At 41.3% G+C, this 20,215-nt stretch overlaps 1 protein-coding gene across 2 annotated transcripts in view; it reads left to right on the top strand.

Annotated features, from left to right (window-relative positions):
- LOC126210142 (uncharacterized) overlaps positions 1–20,215 on the top strand; it is a 120,393-nt gene that overhangs the window by 52,954 nt on the left and 47,224 nt on the right. Inside the window, exons 2-3 of one of the 2 annotated variants that reach the window (XM_049939291.1) lie at positions 16,510–16,560; positions 19,180–20,173. In XM_049939291.1, coding sequence (XP_049795248.1) covers positions 16,511–16,560; positions 19,180–20,173 — 1,044 coding nt within the window. In that variant the 5' untranslated portion in view covers position 16,510. The remainder of the gene's footprint in view (positions 1–16,509; positions 16,561–19,179; positions 20,174–20,215) is intronic. The other variant, XM_049939292.1, reaches the window with a different exon arrangement.

Consider the following 20,215-nt stretch of genomic DNA (forward strand, 5'->3'; position numbering starts at 1 on the left):
TGTTCTGAGGCATAAAGGGATCACCAATTTAGTATTGGAGGGCAGCGTGGAGGGTAAAAATTGTAGAGGGAGACCAAGAGATGAATACCCTAAGCAGATTCAGAAGGATGTAGGTTGCAGTAGGTACTGGGAGATGAAGAAGCTTGCACAGGAACAGTAGCATGGAGAGCTGCATCAAATCAGTCTGTGGATTGAAGATCACAACAACAACTAAGTTTCAGCTACGTCCAATGATCCTATTTGTATGGAATTCACAACATGTATAATCTGCCCTATGCTTATTAAGGGGATATTAGCGATCGCAGCATACATAAACAGACAGCGACAGTGTGCTGAAAAACAGCCTCCGCGCATTAAGTTCGCCAAAAAAGGAAATTACACGAGAATTGGCGAGAAAGAAGACTGACGTCAGGTACAACCGACATAATCCTTAGTTGTGACTTTAGCTAACACCAACATAAACTTTGAATAAAAAGAGATCTACTTCACTCATGTGCTTAGTTACAAGTCTCCTTGCGGCAAAGACGTAAGTATCACAAAAACTACAACCTCCTTTTTAACGTACAGCGTCTATCTAGTGTTCCTATTAACTTTCATACTTCATCGTGTGGGGCGGCGGTTAGTATTTTAGCATTGAATTAGTATCGTTGATGCATAAATGTTTGAATGCTGTATAAAAGTTTCAGGCTTTTAAAATGTTGTTAATGCTGTCTTTCGCCGTTCTCAACACTGGCTCTCTATTTACTTTGTAGGCCACCAGAAAGCGATTTGACAAAACCTGAAGCTTGTAAATAAGAGTTCCTAGTGCCCACTTCTTTTGAGAAAAATGTTATAGCTGCAGCTTATAGCTCTGAGGAACTAGGAGATTGTCCGGGATTTCTAATCAAAAACGATATTCCAAAATATTTGAGTATATTCTCCAAATCACAAATACACACACAAGTATCCCTACAACCTAACCAACAGAACAGTTCAGAGTCTATTGCGCTGATGCAACTATAAATGTCCGAGTTAAATATTGAAATGAATGCTCGCCATAATTTGATGAAAATTCTCATCAAACGCCACGCTAAATAAGTAGTAGAATGTCTGTCCTGCGACGGCACGTGAAAATACGACAATACGCACACTGAGGCTGGATAATGAAAATCATCCCAGAATTAACACTTTACTTGAAACGCTTTCCTGGTTACGCGCATCTCGAGTAACATAATACGGCACCCGAGGCTGTTAGTAGCACTGATACTGGCGCGGCGCGATTCCCGACACAGATGGCGTGTCATTCAGCGTCTGGAGAGAACTGGGGCCTTTGCTCCTCGCACAGCGCTCTTATATATATATCCGCGGTGCGGACCGCTGAGGAAATGCTCGATCAAATCGGCTGGCTCGACTAGCCGCTAGGCTAGTAACGCACCACTTCAAGTTACATAATAAATTTTAGCTTCTCTTGCTGAAGGCCGATGAAGCTCCTAATTTAACTGTGCATTCAGCACGCAGGGAAGTATTGATAATAAATTTTTGACGTGGCTAACTTTAATAACTTAGGCGAGAGAATTAATTTAATTGCACTGCACGCAGCAGATGGGCTCTGAACTGTCCCTTCTGAGATCCGCTATTGCTATAATTTAATAGATATTTGAAAGAAACTTTTTACAGCTTCATCATCATAGCGGACCTCCAACCTATTAAAATCTAAACATCCTAGTATGATTTATAAGCTCACTTAATCTATCTTGCTTCCTCTAGTTTTGAGATGAAAACCACAAAATCATGAATTTACACTAACATCTTAATTTGTGAAATCCAAAGTACTATTTTTATTAAATCATTATGAAAGCTGAATCTAAATACAAATTTTGCAGTCTCTAGCTCTTTTCTGTGCCGCCAATTATTTTTATAGAAAAACGTCCAAATAAAGGAAACGGCTGAAGTTATCAAGCTGATATTTAACACACATTAGTTTATCATTATTCCAGACATACTAGGAAAGTTTTATGTCATTTGCTTGATTTTTAAGGTATTGCGCAACATCTATGACGTCAGAGCTAGCAGACTGACTAACACACAATGGAAACTGATGTGAATTTGCTGCAGCGTGAGTAGGCTGCTTCCCTACATCACCCTCTACTTAAATTTTTTTTGTTTATGAATGTTAATGAATGAAGAAAAAAAATTTAATTTCAAAAAGGGAAGCAAGAGTACAATTTAAACTCCCTATGAAAAATCAAAATTGAATTATAAACATATATAAATATTAAAAGAAACTGATTTTCTACATTAATCATTTAAATTGCGGGCATTTTCACTGCCTCTTTAGAAATGTCATTACTCAAATTTTAAGCAAAGTCAATGAAATATTTTTGGCATACATATTGCCTTAGACTAACAAACACATAGAAATTGAAAAACTGTGAAAATCTTAGTTACATTAAATACATCAAATACATTTTTACACCCACAAATTCAAGGAAGATAACATGATACATAAACAGATGATTATTCCTTATCAGTCTTTTATAAACCTGAAAGAAAAGTTCACAACTAAATTTTTACACACGTGGTTGTAGCCGCTTTGGCTGGCGTCCTACACTTCCACTCACAAGGGTAGAGGAGGGGAAGTTGCTATGGTGTACGTCCTTCTCGATCTCTCTAAATTACAAGGGGAAAGGGGAGGGGTCACTGTGAGTTGTGTCCAAGTCACCCCACGCTTTCACGCAGCTACCAGGCTGCCATTATCTGGTTTGTCCTGTAGAACAAACAAAAAGAGTGCCTCAGACTCTGTTCACTTAACATCTAAGGGTGGGTCACAATGAAATGGGGATATATACATCTTAGCCTTCAATATGTTGCTGGAACAAAGTTAACAGAATCTTTTTCAATAATACTCTCGAGGTTACTTAATTGTCATGAATTGGTAAACAAATGGCTCAAAACGCCTTTAGTCATGTACTAGATAAAATTTATGCTCAAGACATACAATCATAAATCATATTTAGTCTGAATTTATTATTTCAGGTCCGGAACACTGAACCAATGCTCGGTACATTCACTGACACCTTTGTATTTTATTCACTTAGCTGACTCATCTTTGATTACCTTAATCTTAGAGATAGTATGAGTATGATTAGTGGTTGTTTTTTTTCAGCTTCTTAGTACAGGTGAGTAACTTTTGGTAATAGTACAGTTGTGAGTGTTCAAAACACACTACGTTTAGTTGTCTACAAAATCCACTTATTGGTCCTCTGCTGTTATGTCAGTTCCACATCTGAAATTAGGTACTTACTTACTTACTTTGAAGTGTATTTATGCTGAGCTAAAAATATTGTTTCACGTCTGTCATTATGTTACTTATTTACTTTGCTAGTGTATGTACTTATTTAACACTCACTCTATTAATATTTAAAGCATAGGATAGCACATTTACTTCATATCCATAGTGTATTGCAGCTGATTAGTTTGCTCACGTGGCAATCCATTTTCACTCGATCGGACGCTGAAACCACAGGTAGTCTCTCTCGACTTACCACTAAAATCCATCAAGTAATTATGGACGAGCGTAATGCTAATTTCCTTAAACCTATAGGACACCATGAGCTGCTCTGTCTCATCTAACATAAGGGTACCTATGGTCGCATTCACGCCTCCAACTCATAACCTCAATACGTGTAGGTGTATCCTGTCACACACTACACCAAAATAATGGCCAGCTCCAACCTTATAAATACTTCAGGGACGTGTCCTTCACGTCTCAACCACAAACACTGCTCAATTCTATTATACTGCCTTTCCTTGCTACACCAGGTGAGTTTACTCTTACAACTTATCTGCATATTTTCCTAACACTAAGCAATCTCTTTTACTATTTCTTAGTTAGCTCTAATGCATACACTAGGTTTCACTACCACTTCAGATCCTGCTTGTACACGAATTCATATATCTTTTTAAATTATTATTGTGGGACCATTTCCAATACAACAACACTTTGTACTTACAATATTACCAGGGTACTATACATAATTGTTACTCAAATACAGTTGTATCTTAATTACGTCATACTTCTCTATTGTTTGTCACTATTAGGTTTGTCATATCAGGTATTTTTCTTCACTAATCGGTAGATAGAATGGTTACATAACTCATGGCTTGATAGCCATAACAGAAAATTTTGTTTTGAAGAAGAGGTCGAAATTTTTGTAGATAGGAAAGATGAAGAATGAGTGAGACCTGAAAGGGAAAGAAGATCTCACACAGCTGGGACTGCACAGCTGCCACCCTGTGTAGAGGTTACAGAACAACCTCCTCCCTACAGCATTCATTAGTTGAATGCAGGCTTCAGAAAATTTTCGTAATGGAAAGAAGGGGTCGAAATTTTTGTGGACAGGAAAGATGAAGAATGAGTGAGACCTGAAAGGGAAAGAAGATCTCACACAGCTGGGACTGCACAGCTGCCACACTGTGTAGAGGTTACAGAACAACCTCCTCCCTACAGCATTCATTAGCTTAATGCTGTTTTGATATTCATAACGGAAAATTTAATATGTTAGAAAGAAGAGGTCTAAATTTTTGTAGATAGGAAAGATGAAGAGTGAGTGAGACCTGAAAGGGAAAGAAGATCTCACACAGCTGGGACTGCACAGCTGCCACACTGTGTAGAGGTTACAGAAAAACCTCCTCCCTACAGCATTCATTAATTGAATGCTGTCTATGAACACGCCACGTCGATCTGAAAATACTTTATGATACCTTTTTAGAATCTGTATCAGTTCTTCCTTCTGATTGGCGGAAATTTTATTGATTTCTTGCAATTTAGCTTCTAGTTTGTCTAAAATAATTGCTTCTTCTTCTTCTTCTGTGTTCAGCTTACTGTTACTAAGATTAACATCCTCGTCCCAATACCTCCTATTTCTCAGAACTCGTATAGGCAGCTCCCAAGTTTCATCATTAGTTACTACATGTTTATCACTAAAAGGTACTGTAATTACTCCGGTTATTGGCAAGACCATTTTTAACTGGCTTCTTTCAAAGTCAACAACACTCTGATATTTCGACAAGAAATCTATGCCAATTAAAACCTCAATACTGAGATTGTTTACAATTAAACATGGATGATCAATTAAATTACCATTTATGTTAAAGGGCAGTAAAGCTTCTTGCTTTACTGTTTTTGACACCTTGCCAGTAGCACCAATTATCCTTAGTCCTGATACCCTCATTACTGTAAGCTTGTCTTTACCAGGTAATGCATCAAAGAAGGACTGTGATATCGCACTCACTTCACTTCCACTGTCTAAGAGACAACGTACATTGATACCCAACATATTCACTATTATTATAGGGTGGCTTATTCTAGGTTGTACAGGTGGTTTCTCAAATTCATCTAACAGTTCCTTTTGGATTTGTCTCCAACTAAAGTGATCGACATCTGTCTTCATTACATTTAGGTCACAGTGTGTAGGGGTTTCCTGAATTAAATTTTCAGCTGCCTTTTCCAGTCGGTCTATTAATTTTAAATCGAAACACCGCACGACTTCATTACCTTTAGTTTGCTGAACATGACCCAAATTACTGTAGTCTGAGCGATTCTGCGCCTCCAGACCGGGCATAACATTAGTTACAGCTAAACCACTTTCACCATTATCGTCGGTTTTCTTCTCAAGTGACAACTGGTCACAGCTACTGGGTTCATCGACCCTCAACAGCCTACCCTCTACATTCTCACTTATCTTCTGTCCTAAATCTATTAATACATTATCAACATCCTGCACAGGCACTTTAGATAAGAGCACATCATCTTCATCGTAAATATAAGCATGAATTTCTTCTGCTTCTTCACCTGTCAATTCAGTATTTTCTAGCTCCTCCCTATCATTACACTGCTGCGCCTTCTCTTTCTCTTCCCACTTAGAAAGCGTCTCTAACACGGTATCTATCAAATACTGTGAGTGATCTAATATTTCTGTTGTATCCTTAGGTGCTACCGACTCTTCATCCACATGTTCAGTTTGAGTATTCTGATCTGTCTTACCAATTCCCTTAACTACTGGCTTAGGAAAAGTAACCGCCTGGTGAGCGCCAGTGTCCTCATAGACGGGAACTAGTTTTCCTGCCTCGGCCTACTACTGTTTCCTTCAGTTTCATTATAGTTAACTGGCATAGCATTACTTTCCGTACTGTGGTTTACATGTATATTTCCTTTTGAAACAAAATTATTATCCCTTGGATGCCATTGTTGATTCTGATAATTATTCCCCCAATTCCTACCTCTCCTAGGCTGGCGAACACCTACTGTTCTAATGTTTACATTGCCATTTTGCTCGTTCCTAAAATTACTATTATTGTTATTGGCATTTCTGTTATTACGTGCTTGCTCCTCATTGGCAGCAACACGTTCTACACGTTCCAAATATTCAATGAAACGATCAAGATTGTCTCTAGGGGCAGATATAATTCTAGTTTGCCAATACCATGGCAGTTTGGCTTCAAGACCTAGTATAATCATCTCAGGTTTCAGCTTTTCGTCCAAATGTGACAACCGTGAAATCCATGACCTAGCAAATTCTTTAATAGATTCTTTGCCTGCATTGAAGCGTTTCCCACTCCAAAATTCTCTTAACACATCATTTTGCTTATGGCTAGACCAATACTCGTTAATAAAAGCTGTTTTAAATTCCGCTAATGTTTTACACTTTAACATAACATCAGCTGACCAACGCATGGCGTCACCTGCTAAATGGCTTCTAATAAATGAGATTTTCTCTCGTTCAGACCAAGTTGGTGGAATTACATCTTCAAAATCGTTCCAGAAATCTAGCGGGTGGATATTTTTATCTGGATCGAACCGCAAGAACTGCCGACACCCGATAAAAGCGGCGTTTGCAGCTACAACTTGTTGTATACTACCATTACCAGAAGTTACTGAAGCTACTTTACTCTCAAGGTTAGCCATGTTAGTATTAATATTTTCTACTTTCATCTCCACATTATCTACTCTTTGTACAATATGAGTAGTGTCAGTTTTGATTGCATCTACGTCTGATTGACATATGTTTATTTTTATATTAACATCTTTAAATCTATCTGAGCACAGTTCAGACTCCGCCTCGATCTTTTCTGTTAACTTGTGCTCCAGCTTCGCATCTTCCATTTGGAAGTCTTTGCGAACCTCAGCAACTTCGGATTTTACGGTTTTATACATCTCAGAAAACTGTTGAGCAACCTTTTTCTTAATATCCTCATGGTTGCAATCTATTTTATTATTCAAACTGTCTAGATCCTCTTTCAACTTATTGCAACCAGCCTTGAAGGTATCGTCCATTACCTCCAAACGTTTATTAAAATTAGTTTGGCTGGCCATAATTTCAGACTTTAATTCAGCATTACTACTTTTGACCTGTTCACTTATTTCAGACTTTAATTCAGCTGTCATTTCTGCATTACTGGCTGACATTTTTGCATGACAGCTTTTGACCTCAGTTATTTCAGACTTTAATTCAGCATTACTGGCAGCTATTGCTTGTAATATAACATTTAAATCAACAGCCCCAGCATCTTTGGGTTGCTCACTAGCTGGCTTTTTATCACACTCAGGTGACGAAAAACTAGCTCCAATACCAGAATCATCAAAACTAAATGAAACTCCTGATTGATCAGACATGTCTAACTTCTTTTGTTTAAATTCTACTATCTCTGATGACTGTTTCATTTTTAATTCATCAGAGAAACTATCATCAAATAAATTTACAATTTCAATTTTCTGCTTTACTACAGGAGTCTCTATCACTGAATCATTGCACCTTCCCACACTACTGTCAGGAGACAATACTTCATATTTCACCTTACCATTACCTTCATGCATATTTACAATCGAATCGTGGTCTGAATTTACATTTCCCTCAACAGACATAGGTTCTAATTTAAGTTTAAACTCAGTTTCTTTCGGCGGTTCCATCGCCGACAGTCTTTTAGTGCAGGTTAGTAAAAATTTTAACAGCCTTTCACTTAACTTAGTTCCTTCTGCACGACGTTGTCTGCGCGGCGTACCGGGATTACTGATGTGACGTGGCACGTTGAACTGCAGACGGCACTCCGACGGCTGTTGTGTGTTTGCGCGGCCCGTAGCTGCAGGCTCGGCTACGGCTGCTGCGGCTGACGACGGCGGTACGGCAAAACTGGCTTCTCGCGATGCTGGCAGCACCTCTAGACTCAATGCCAGCTCCGTCAATCCAGATGCGTTGTTAATCCAATTGAGTCGTCCACATGCACACGTAACACTTTCACTGTTCTATTACTCAGCTGCGTGTCGCATTCCACTAGCGAATCCGAATAGTTAAAAATCGCTTTCACTTAGTTGCGTTTCCTGGCCGATGCACCATATGTGGGGCGGCGGTTAGTATTTTAGCATTGAATTGGTATCGTTGATGCATAAATGTTTGAATGCTGTATAAAAGTTTCAGGCTTTTAAATTGTTGTTAATGCTGTCTTTCGCCGTTCTCAACACTGGCTCTCTATTTACTTTGTAGGCCACCAGAAAGCGATTTGACAAAACCTGAAGCCTGTAAATAAGAGTTCCTAGTGCCCACTTCTTTTGAGAAAAATGTTATAGCTGCAGCTTATAGCTCTGAGGAACTAGGAGATTGTCCGGGATTTCTAATCAAAAACGATATTCCAAAATATTTGAGTATATTCTCCAAATCACAAATACACACACAAGTATCCCTACAACCTAACCAACAGAACAGTTCAGAGTCTATTGCGCTGATGCAACTATAAATGTCCGAGTTAAATATTGAAATGAATGCTCGCCATAATTTGATGAAAATTCTCATCAAACGCCACGCTAAATAAGTAGTAGAATGTCTGTCCCGCGACGGCACGTGAAAATACGACAATACGCACACTGAGGCTGGATAATGAAAATCATCCCAGAATTAACACTTTACTTGAAACGCTTTCCTGGTTACGCTCATCTCGAGTAACATAATACGGCACCCGAGGCTGTTAGTAGCACTGATACTGGCGCGGCGCGATTCCCGACACAGATGGCGTGTCATTCAGCGTCTGGAGAGAACTGGGGCCTTTGCTCCTCGCACAGCGCTCTTATATATATATCCGCGGTGCGGACCGCTGAGGAAATGCTCGATCAAATCGGCTGGCTCGACTAGCCGCTAGGCTAGTAACGCACCACTTCAAGTTACATAATAAATTTTAGCTTCTCTTGCTGAAGGCCGATGAAGCTCCTAATTTAACTGTGCATTCAGCACGCAGGGAAGTATTGATAATAAATTTTTGACGTGGCTAACTTTAATAACTTAGGCGAGAGAATTAATTTAATTGCACTGCACGCAGCAGATGGGCTCTGAACTGTCCCTTCTGAGATCCGCTATTGCTATAATTTAATAGATATTTGAAAGAAACTTTTTACAGCTTCATCATCATAGCGGACCTCCAACCTATTAAAATCTAAACATCCTAGTATGATTTATAAGCTCACTTAATCTATCTTGCTTCCTCTAGTTTTGAGATGAAAACCACAAAATCATGAATTTACACTAACATCTTAATTTGTGAAATCCAAAGTACTATTTTTATTAAATCATTATGAAAGCTGAATCTAAATACAAATTTTGCAGTCTCTAGCTCTTTTCTGTGCCGCCAATTATTTTTATAGAAAAACGTCCAAATAAAGGAAACGGCTGAAGTTATCAAGCTGATATTTAACACACATTAGTTTATCATTATTCCAGACATACTAGGAAAGTTTTATGTCATTTGCTTGATTTTTAAGGTATTGCGCAACATCTATGACGTCAGAGCTAGCAGACTGACTAACACACAATGGAAACTGATGTGAATTTGCTGCAGCGTGAGTAGGCTGCTTCCCTACAATCAGCAAACCGAGAGTGCTTCAACTGTGCTATTAACAGGTATCACGTGTCCGCTTTCACAGTTCAAACATCTGCTTACGTCCTCTAGGGCCGCTAAGATCAGTTTAGGGAACATGCAATTTTTTTTGACACATTCTCCAGTTTTGATTTCCTCCTTACCCTGTTCAATGATAATGGAAGTCGTCGTATGAACCTAAATATTTAGTCAGTATACTTGCACGGGCGCAGTGCTCTCAAGTGTTGTCATTAACGATTTTGTTGAACTAAGTGAAGGGCTTTCATACTCATTGCTCTGTTCAATAATTACGTTCATGATGTACAGTCAGGCAGTAGTAGCCGACCGCGACAGACGCAGCAACAGTTAAGTAAACCGCTTTTGTGACATTTACGAGTTCCTAACCAGGAGCGAATTTTATTATATCATCTGTGTGCTTTAATAGTTTAGTTTCTTGAGTTTCTGCGTGTCAATTTAAAATATAATAGCCACAGTTTTCGCGTTTTCGTTTGCGTTAGAAAGTAAACCGATTTTGTGATATATTACAGGCTCCTTGTCAGGGGGAAATTATTTAGTTTCACCTGAGTGCTTCGGTACTTAGGTTCTTGAATATCTGCGTTTTACTAGACACAGTTCGTGCGTTTTCGTCAGGGTCTGCAGTAGATTTCCGTAGCTCGAGCCGATAGTCCGTTTATCTGCGTAGTTTAGTTTTCCACGGTCTTTGATATGGCCAGGTACTGCGATTGTCGTATGCGGATGCGAGCCTAGTTGGTGACACTTCGCTCTCAGCTTCAGGCTGTGATAGCTTCGGCTGCAGTGGATGGGCACCACTGTTGTGGAACGGCCGTGGGGATCCAACGGACGTCCAGCGCGTCAGAGTCCTCCGATCGGCCCTCACCGGTGGCCAACCCAGTTACTGCTCGCACTGAGGCTGACCCCTCACCTGTGGTCGAGTGGGAGGTCGCTCCAGGGCGAAGCAGGCGGCGAAAGACTTCCCAGGCGGCCGCACGTAAGGCCTCTCCGGTTTTTCTGGCAAACAGGTTCCACCTACTGTCTGTGGCTGACACTGTTGCTGAGCCGGATGCCTTTGCCTGTCCTGTTTCAGAGGAAACCACTCAGCCTGCGAGATCCGGGCAATTGCAGAGGGTGGGACTATTGGTAGTTGGGAGCTCCAACGTTAGACGCATTATGGGGCCCCTTATGGACTTGGCTGACAAGGAGGGAAAGAAAAACAATGTGCACTCCGTGTGCATACCGGGTGGAGTTATTCCAGATGTGCAAAGGATCCTCCGGGTGCCATGAAGAGCACAGGGTGCAGCCAACTGCAGGTGTTGGCTCACGTCGGTACCAATGATGTGTGTCGCTTTGGATTAGAAGAGATTCTCTCTGATTTCGAGCGGCTAACAGAAGTGGTAAAGGCTGCCGGTCTTGCTTGCAAGATGGAAGCAGAGCCGACCATTTGCAGCATAGTCGACAGGACCGATTGCGGACCTCTGGTACAGAGCCGAGTGGACGGTCTGAATCAGAGGCTCAGGCGGTTCTGCGACCGTGTAGGCTGCAGATTCCTCGACTTGCGCCAAAGGGTGGTTGGTTTCGGGTTCTGCTGAATAGGTCAGGTGTCCACTATACGCAGGAGGCGGCTACACGGGTAGCAGGGGCTGTGTGGCGTGGACTGGGCGGTTTTCTGGGTTAGAAGGTCTCGGGAAAACACAAGAAGGGCTTCAGTCACAAATGGCGCAGGCTGAACACATGTAAAGCGTAAATACAGGAACCATTGGTATAACAGTTGTAAATTGTCGTAGCTGTGTTGCGAAAGTACCAGAGCTCCAAGCGCTAATAGAAAGCATGGATGCTCAAATCGTTATAGGCACTGAAAGCTGGCTAAAGCCAGATATAAGTTCAGCCGAAATTTTTTCGAAGAACCTAACGGTGTTCCGAAAAGATAAGCCAAACATGGTTGCCGGTAGCGTGTTTGTTGCTGTTAGAAGTAGTTTAACTTGTCGCGAAATTGAAGTAGATACTTCCTATGAGTCAGTATGAGCAGAGGTCATTGTTGGCAACCGGAATAAAATAATTGGATCCTTTTACCGATCTCCCAGTTCAGATGATTCAGTTGCTGAAAGGTACAAAGAAAACTTGAGTCTGATTTCAAACACGTACCTGACTCATACGATAACAGTTGGTGATGACTTTAATTTACCCTCGATATGTTGGCGAAAATACATGTTTAATTCCGGAGGTACGCATAAAATATCATCCGAAATTGTGTTAAGCGCATTCTCTGAAAATTATTTCGAGCAGTTACTTCATGAGCCCACGCGAATAGTAAACGGTTGTGAAAACACACTTGACCCCTTAGCAACAAATAATCCTGAGTTAATAACCAGCATCAAAACCGATATAGGGGTTAGTGAACACAGGGTTGTCGTGGCGAGATTGAACACTGTTATCCCCAAATCCTCGAAAAATAAGCGAAAAATATACCTATTCAAAAAAGCAGATAAAAATTCACTTGACGCCATCCTGAGAGACAATCTCCACTCATTCCAAATTAATGATATAAGTGTAGGCCAGATGTGGCTTAAATTCGAAGAAATAGTATCGGCAGCAATTGAGAGGTTTATACCAAATAAACTAACAAACGACGCAGCTGATCCTCCTTGGTACACAAAACGGGTTAGAACACTGTTACAGAAACAACGAAACAAACATGCCAAATTTAAACAGACGCAAAATCCCCAAGATTGGCGATTCTTTACAGAAGCTCGAAACTTGGCGCGGTGTTCAATGCAAGACTCCTATAACAGCTTCCACAGCGAATCTTTGTCTCGAAACCTGGCAGAAAATCCAAAGAGATTCTGGTCGTATGTGAAGAAACAATCAATGCCTTCTCTGCGCGATAACAATGGAGATACTATCGAAGACAGTGCTGCCAAAGCAGATTTACTATACACAGCCTTCCGAAATGCCTTCACAAAAGAAGACGAAGTAAGTATTCAAGGATTCGAATCGAGAACAGCTGCCAACATGAGTAAAGTAGAAGATAATACCCTCGGAGTTGTGAAGCAACTCAAATCACTTAATAAAAGCAAGTTTTCTAGTCCAGACTGTACACCAATTAGGTTCCTTTCAGAGTATGCTGATCCATTAGCTCCATACTTAACAATCATAAACAACCGTTCGCTCGACGAAAGATCCGTACCCAAAGACTGGAAAGTTGCAAAGGTCACACCAATATTCAAGAAAGGTAGTAGGAGTAATCCACTAAATTACAGGCCCATATCGTTAACGTCGATATGCAGCAGGAGTTTAGAACATACATTGTGTTCGAACATTATGAATTACCTCGAAGGAAACGGTTTATTGACACACAGTCAACATCGGTTTAGAAAACATCGTTCCTGTGAAACACAACTAGCTCTTTATCCACATGAAATGCTGAGTGTTATTGACAACGGATATTAGATAGATTCGGTATTCCTGGATTTCCGGAGGGCTTTTGACACTGTACCACACAAGCGGTTCGTAGTAAAATTGCGTGCTTATGGAATATTGTCTCAGTTATGTGACTGGATTTGCGATTTCCTGTGAGAGAGGTCACAGTTCGTAGTAATTGACGGAAAGTCATCGAATAAAATAGAAGTGATTTCAGGTGTTCCCCAAGGTAGTGTTATAGGCCCTTTGCTGTTCATTATCTATGTAAACGATTTGGGAGACAATCTGAGCAGCCGTCTTCGGTTGTTTGCAGATGACGCTGTCGTTTAATGACTAATAAAATCATCAGAAGATCAAAACAAACTGCAATACGATTTATAAAAGAATATCTGAATGGTCGAAAAGTGGCAGTTGACCCTAAATAACGAAAAGTGTGAGGTCATCCACATGAGTACTAAAAGGAACTCGTTAAACTTCGGTTACACAGTAAATCAGTCTAATCTAAAAGCCGTAAATTCAAACTAAATACCTATGTTTGACATCGAAAAAGTTCAAAGAAAGGCAGCACGTTTTGTATTATATCGAAATATGGGAGAGAGTGTCACAGGAATGATACGGGATTTGGGCTGGAAATCGTTAAAAGAAAGGCGTTTTTCGTTGCGACGGAATCTTCTCACGAAATTCCAATCACCAACTTTCTCCTCCGAATGCGAAAATATTTTGTTGACACCGACCTTCATAGGGCGGAACTATCACGACGATAAAATAAGGGAAATCAGAGCTCGTACGGAAAGATATAGGTGTTCATTCTTTGCGCGCTATACGAGATTGGAATAATAGAGAATTGTGAAGTTGGTTCGATGAACCCTCTGGCTGGCACTTAAATGAGATTTGCAGAGTATCCATGTTAGGTGTGCAAATGACGTTCTGTGTTATATCAGCTTCTCAAAACAGCTTTTTAATTTGTTCTGTTCTGTGTGACTGGTGATAATTTCAATGGATATCGTGTACATTACGGACATGAGGTCGACATGTGTCTTACTTGTTCAGTTTCTTGTGAAAGAGAATAATCACAACGTTGTTCCAGTTTTGGGGTCGTTTAGCGTAAATACGACTCTTCCGACAAAAATTTCGAAGTTTCTGCGGGGATATTTTCAGAGTACCTCGGATTAAGGGACCTGTGGCTCGTCACATAGCAGGGCAATGCGAAATAGAGTAATGCAATATCCCTCAGACAGACCCTATGGTACTGTGCTGTGGGTGCCGTCGCTGTGGGAAAATTTCACCACAGTTCGTTGTGTCGCTCTTTCAGTGCACTCAATGAATTCGTACACGTGGTAGACCCTACGTGTCAGTTAAGTCTCCATCAATAAAACTTTCCATTACCGTTAATGCACATTTTACACTGCTGGAAAATAAACCTAAGCAAAAACAAGAAGTGCTGAATGCATGGTTGAGGACATGGAGAAAAGTGGGCGTTGCTGTTGTCAAGAAGTTCCATGTGTAAATGGAACAATATTCTTTCCAAACAAGGCGCACAGCACACCCCGTCGACATTTGCACTGTTATCATGTTGTTTTAATGGTCTTGCCAATGCTTTGCAATGGATGTATGTACCAGTCTCCTTCTCCATTTTCTCTCTATACATCTCTTCGTTCTCCTCACGTGGATCATCTCCTTCTCCCTCCTCTCTCTCTCTCTAATCTTCTCTTCCTCTCTCCCTGTGCATCACTTCCTCTATGTATATCCCCTTCCTCTCTCTCTAATCTTGAGCCTTGTTTTTTGCTATTTGCAAATTCAGATTACATAGTGAACTTTCCCACTTCCTCTGAAAACTGACTGGGAGGACGAAAACAGGACAGCACATTGTTGTTTAGACAGTTTCTGTTTGAAAATATACGAAATGAGAAAGAATATATATACGAGGGTGAGTAAAATGAAAACCTTAAATTTGTAATAACAAATCGAAATTTCGCACCGTTATCCTGTAAGTTGGTAAACTTGCTACAAACAGCGTGCAGAATGGCCTGTAGGTGGCATCATAGTGCAGATGCACACCTACCGCCGCAGTATCAGTATAAAGATGGCCGCCCCACTTGCGACTTGCACCAGGGAAGTACAGCGTTCTGTTATTCGGTTTTTGCGTAGTGAAGGTGTGAAACCTATTGAAATTCATCGACGAATGACGGTTCAGTACGGTGATGCATGTTTGTCACATCAGTAAGTCTACGAATGGAGTAGGATTGTGCATGATGTGCTCCAGTTTCACAAAGTGTCTGCAGGACGGATGCCACGGCAGCTGACTCCAGAAATGAGAGAACGACGTGTTGATGCTTGTGAAGAACTTTTTAGGCGCCTTGAACGAGAAGGTGGTGGCTTCCTTGCAAGAATCGTTACTGGGGACGAAACCTGGGTTCACTTACACCAACCGGAAACGAAGGGAGCGAGCAAGGAATGGTGCCATTCCTCATCACCAAAACCAAAGAAGTTTCGAACAGAACCATCAGCAGGGAAGGTTATGCTGACTCTCTTTTGGGACGAAAAAGGCGTCATTTTTTTAGCATTACATGCCTAGAGGGACCACTGTCATCAGTGCATCATACAAAGATCTCCTAAAAAATCATCTGCGGCCTGCAATCAGATCAAAGCGACGGGGATTGCTGTCAGCAAGTGTCCTTTTACAACATGACAATGCAAGGCCCCACACTGACCGTACAACAGTTGCAATAATCACAGACCTGCATTTTGAGTGTTTTTCTCATCCACCATACTCACCAGACCTTGCCCCAAGTGATTTCCGTATGTTTGGACCACTCAAAGACGCAATGGGAGGAAAGAAGTTCCGTTCTGATGAAGATGTACGCCACCTGGTGCATGAATGGTTGCGTGGACTACCAAAAGAATCTTTTTCTAAAGGAGTTTATGCACTTTGTAAGCGCTGGAGGACTTGCATTGGGCGTGGGGGAGATTGTGTTGAAGAGTGATACAGGTCTGTACCACTTCTGCACAATAAATAATATTTTAAAAAATATTTAAGGTTTTCATTTGACTCACCCTCGTATATTGCATGCTTGGGAGAGAGTGTGAGAACATATGATTGCTATGGGGTTATAGTTCTTAATAAAAGAAAAAAATCATGATGCAATTAATACAGCTTGCCATTTCTGTTTCCATATGCCTCTTTTTATTTTCCAGAATGCCTACGCTACAGGACATAGTAACTGCAATGGCATCTGGTCATGAAGGGTGAGTATTCTGTTTATTCTTTATGGAATTTGCAAAAGGTTTGTTGTACCTACAGCAGCTGATTGATATTGCCAGGCAGTCTTGATACACCAACACGAGTGAATTGCCTACAAGGTAAGAGGATGCTAGTTTCACTAATTGTATACTTACCCCTGTGGGCAATGCTGGTACGGCGCTGTTGTGCTGTGGCACTTGGCTCAGAGAGAGCCAATTCAAACACTGGTAGCGGAAGAAATCTCCATAGTAAACATTTGGCCAATAAGGTGAGGTGGCAGTGTACAGTTTCTAATCACCAGACAAGCCTCTAAAATGACAATGAGATCGTTTGTGAATCGCATATTATTAATTAACCATTTACTTTTCAACAATTTTAAATTTACCTTTATTCATGTTTTAATTATTACATTTTATCACTTTAATAAGTTACGCACTTGGCAAGTCTGCTGTAGACTTTACCTGTTGCACTATTTACTTATTGCATTCTGTACAATTTTATAGACTTTGTAGACTTACAGAAGCGACAGCTAACGAGCTTATGGGACAAACATATGTTGTGCTTCTGTACTGCAGTGTGTTATGAACAGCGCTATTGGTAGCATGACTCCGCCGGAACTGTGGCTTGGTTTACACCGTATTTTAAATGTGTGACAAGCTAAGCTGATTTTGCGAACATTTTACGGCTTTTTTATAGTAGTATATGTGAGAAAATAGGTATGCCTCATCATATTTTAGCGCATGTTTCCTCATGTATGAAAGTAATAATTTTTCATTATGGAAAATTTTATTGTTTTAAGATGTAATCTGTTAGTTGTACTTCATTTCCAATGTTTTGTTGAAGGTATGAAAGTGATCATTTCTGGGCAAAAGTCTTGTGATCATTGACGAAAATAAATGAAAAAGAAATTTATTCTACATTTCCTGGATCACTGTTTTAATTCGCGACTATGACGCAGCTCCGGAAGTTATTCATACTATCTTCATGACTCAGTTGCCCTCAAACATCACTTTCAATAATTAACAATCCCAAAACGTTGAAACTTGTCTTCTAAGAAGAGGATTCAAAGCCATTTTTTGTTCAACTTCAAATATGAAACTGCCATTTTGCAGTTGTTCTTTGTGATCATAAGTGATGTTCTTAGAGTGTGTCCAGGATTAGGAAAACAATGTTTGATGTCTTATTGGTGCTGATTGGGATGAAGTGAGTTGCGGTAAACATCGTCTTTTCGTGGAATCGAACTAATATGAAACGTACAATGAATAATATAAAACAGCCAAAATTCCGTTAACCATCCTTTTAAAACTGTTGCGGTCTTGCCAACTCAAGCGCCACGCGTTACTATGGATCCTACTGCGAGTTTGATGTGATAGAGATCGAAGTCTGAGAGATGAATGTTGCCTCAACTCATCGCAGCTGTCCATCAGGTGATTCAGCCAAACAAGCCATTTACGTCTCCGTCTTGCACGACTGTAAGGGAGATGACACAACAGAATATTTAATTTTAAATTTTGATGGCGATGGCCATTAGGTTGTAGACTAGATAGCAGCCGTGATTTAAGAAGCCATCCATTTACGTCCAGTGAAGGGAGAGGTGGAGGAAGTGGGTGGGTCGTACATCATTTGCTGCTGAAATGAAAAACTTGTTTCTACTTTTCTAATGGTATCGGAAAACTTGTGCAATGATCGACCGATTGCACTGACAACCAGGGTTCCTATCTAGAAAAATGGTACCATTGTAAATTTTATACTGTTATGATAAACCCCAAAAGTAAAATCTCCTATTTTTTTATACGTACATAGACCTGTTTGTTTCTACGATGTTTTGCATCAGTGTACAGCTTGAACATTTAGCTATTTCTCGACATAATCACCATTTCTGTCGATGCATTTTTGTAGATGCTGTGGCAGTTTTTGTATGGCCATGTCATACCAGCTCGCCGTCATGCTGTTCAGAAAGTTATGAACCTCTTCTTTCACCTCGTCGTCGGAGCTGAATCGCTTTCCGGCCTAATGTTCTTTTAACCTAGGGAACAGGTGATAGTCACTGGGGCCAAGTCAGGACTATAGGGTGGATGGGTGATTATGTTCCACTGAAACTGTTGCAGGAGAGCAACGGTTTGCCGAGCGATGTATGGGCGAGCGTTGTCATGGAGAATGTGTACGCCCTTGCTCAACATTGCTCTTCTCCGGTTCTGAATTGCCCGTTTGAGTTTTTCCAGAGTCTCACAGTACCTGCCAGCGTTAACTGTGGTCCCAGCGATTCAGCTCCGACGACGAGGTGAAAGAAAAGGTTCATAACTTTCTGAACAGCACGGCGGCGAGCTGGTATGACATGGGCAAACAAAACCTGCCACAGCGTCTACAAAAATACATCGACAGGAATGCCGATTAGGTCGAAAAATAGCTAAATGTCCAAGCTGTAAACTGACGTAAACCATTGTAGAAATAAACAGGTCTATGTACTTATGAAAAAATAGGAGGCCTTACTTTTGGGATTACCCTCTTATATGCATACATTCATGTACAGCAAGGGTGTTTTACCCTCGCCCCTGAGCACACGAAAACCATCGTCATAATCACTATCATCATCATCATCATCGTTATCATCTTGCTTGTTGCAGGTCTGCTGCTCTGGAATACAATAAAGGATCACACTCTACAGGAGAGGGGGACCGGTACGAGGAGCGCATGCTGGCCCTGGTCTTCCTCCGCTGCCTGCGGTTTGGGCTACACTTCCAGTTGTGTGCCAACAATGGCGATGCCGGGAAGTTCGATGACGTGGTGTTGGTATGGCGACCTGAGGGACAAAATGAGCTGAACACCCTGCTCGTCCAGCTCAAGCACAAGACCTCCCCGACGGCCATGATCGTACACAGTGGCGCGTGGCTGTCAGAGGCCACGAAATGCGACTTCGGGCTCAGCATGTACTGCACCTCCTACAGAGAAATTAGCGAGACACTGGATACGAACAGAGCCACATTCGCCTTGTTGACGAACGCCTGTCTGGGCGACAGTAGCCTCGACATACTTGAGCGCCAGTATGAGGGCACCTTTCCAGGTCTGGAGCTGCTAGAGGCTGGTGGCCACCTGTACAAGCTCAAACCGAACAACGAACAGGTTTGGAAGGCAGTCCATGAGGACATCAGCTTTGTGGAGAATTTCTACCTGCTGTGCCAGCAGAGCAGTTCTAATAACATTGTAGGCGACATTTGCAGGGAGCTGGAAGAATTGCTGGGCGCCGGTGACCTATGCGAAACCCTGTGTGACAGCTTGTGCAAGAGCATCAGGGACTGGATGAACAACCAAAGTGCGTGTTTGACGAGTGCTTGGAGCACATGGCAGGCACTCGTGGACGAATACGTCAGGAAGGAGGTGACCGAGTGCAGAGCAGTGACCACCAGACTCGAGTACTGCAATGTGGAAAATGTACGGAGCTACATGGAGTCGTGTAACCCAGCGTGGTTGAGGCCTCCAGGAAGGCAAATGGCGGCTCTCTCCGCTACGAAGATTCACCAGGCACTGGCTAATGAAACGCACATCATGGTGGCTGTGGACCGATTCAGAGTGCTGCGACACCGGATTCTCCGCTGTTGGGGACCGTACTGCCAATGGCTGGTAAGTTTCAGAGTGATGGGAGCTAGTAAAAAATTGTTATTT

The sequence above is a fragment of the Schistocerca nitens genome, chromosome 10 (assembly GCF_023898315.1).
Source record: "Schistocerca nitens isolate TAMUIC-IGC-003100 chromosome 10, iqSchNite1.1, whole genome shotgun sequence".
Taxonomy (NCBI): Eukaryota; Metazoa; Arthropoda; class Insecta; order Orthoptera; family Acrididae; genus Schistocerca; species Schistocerca nitens.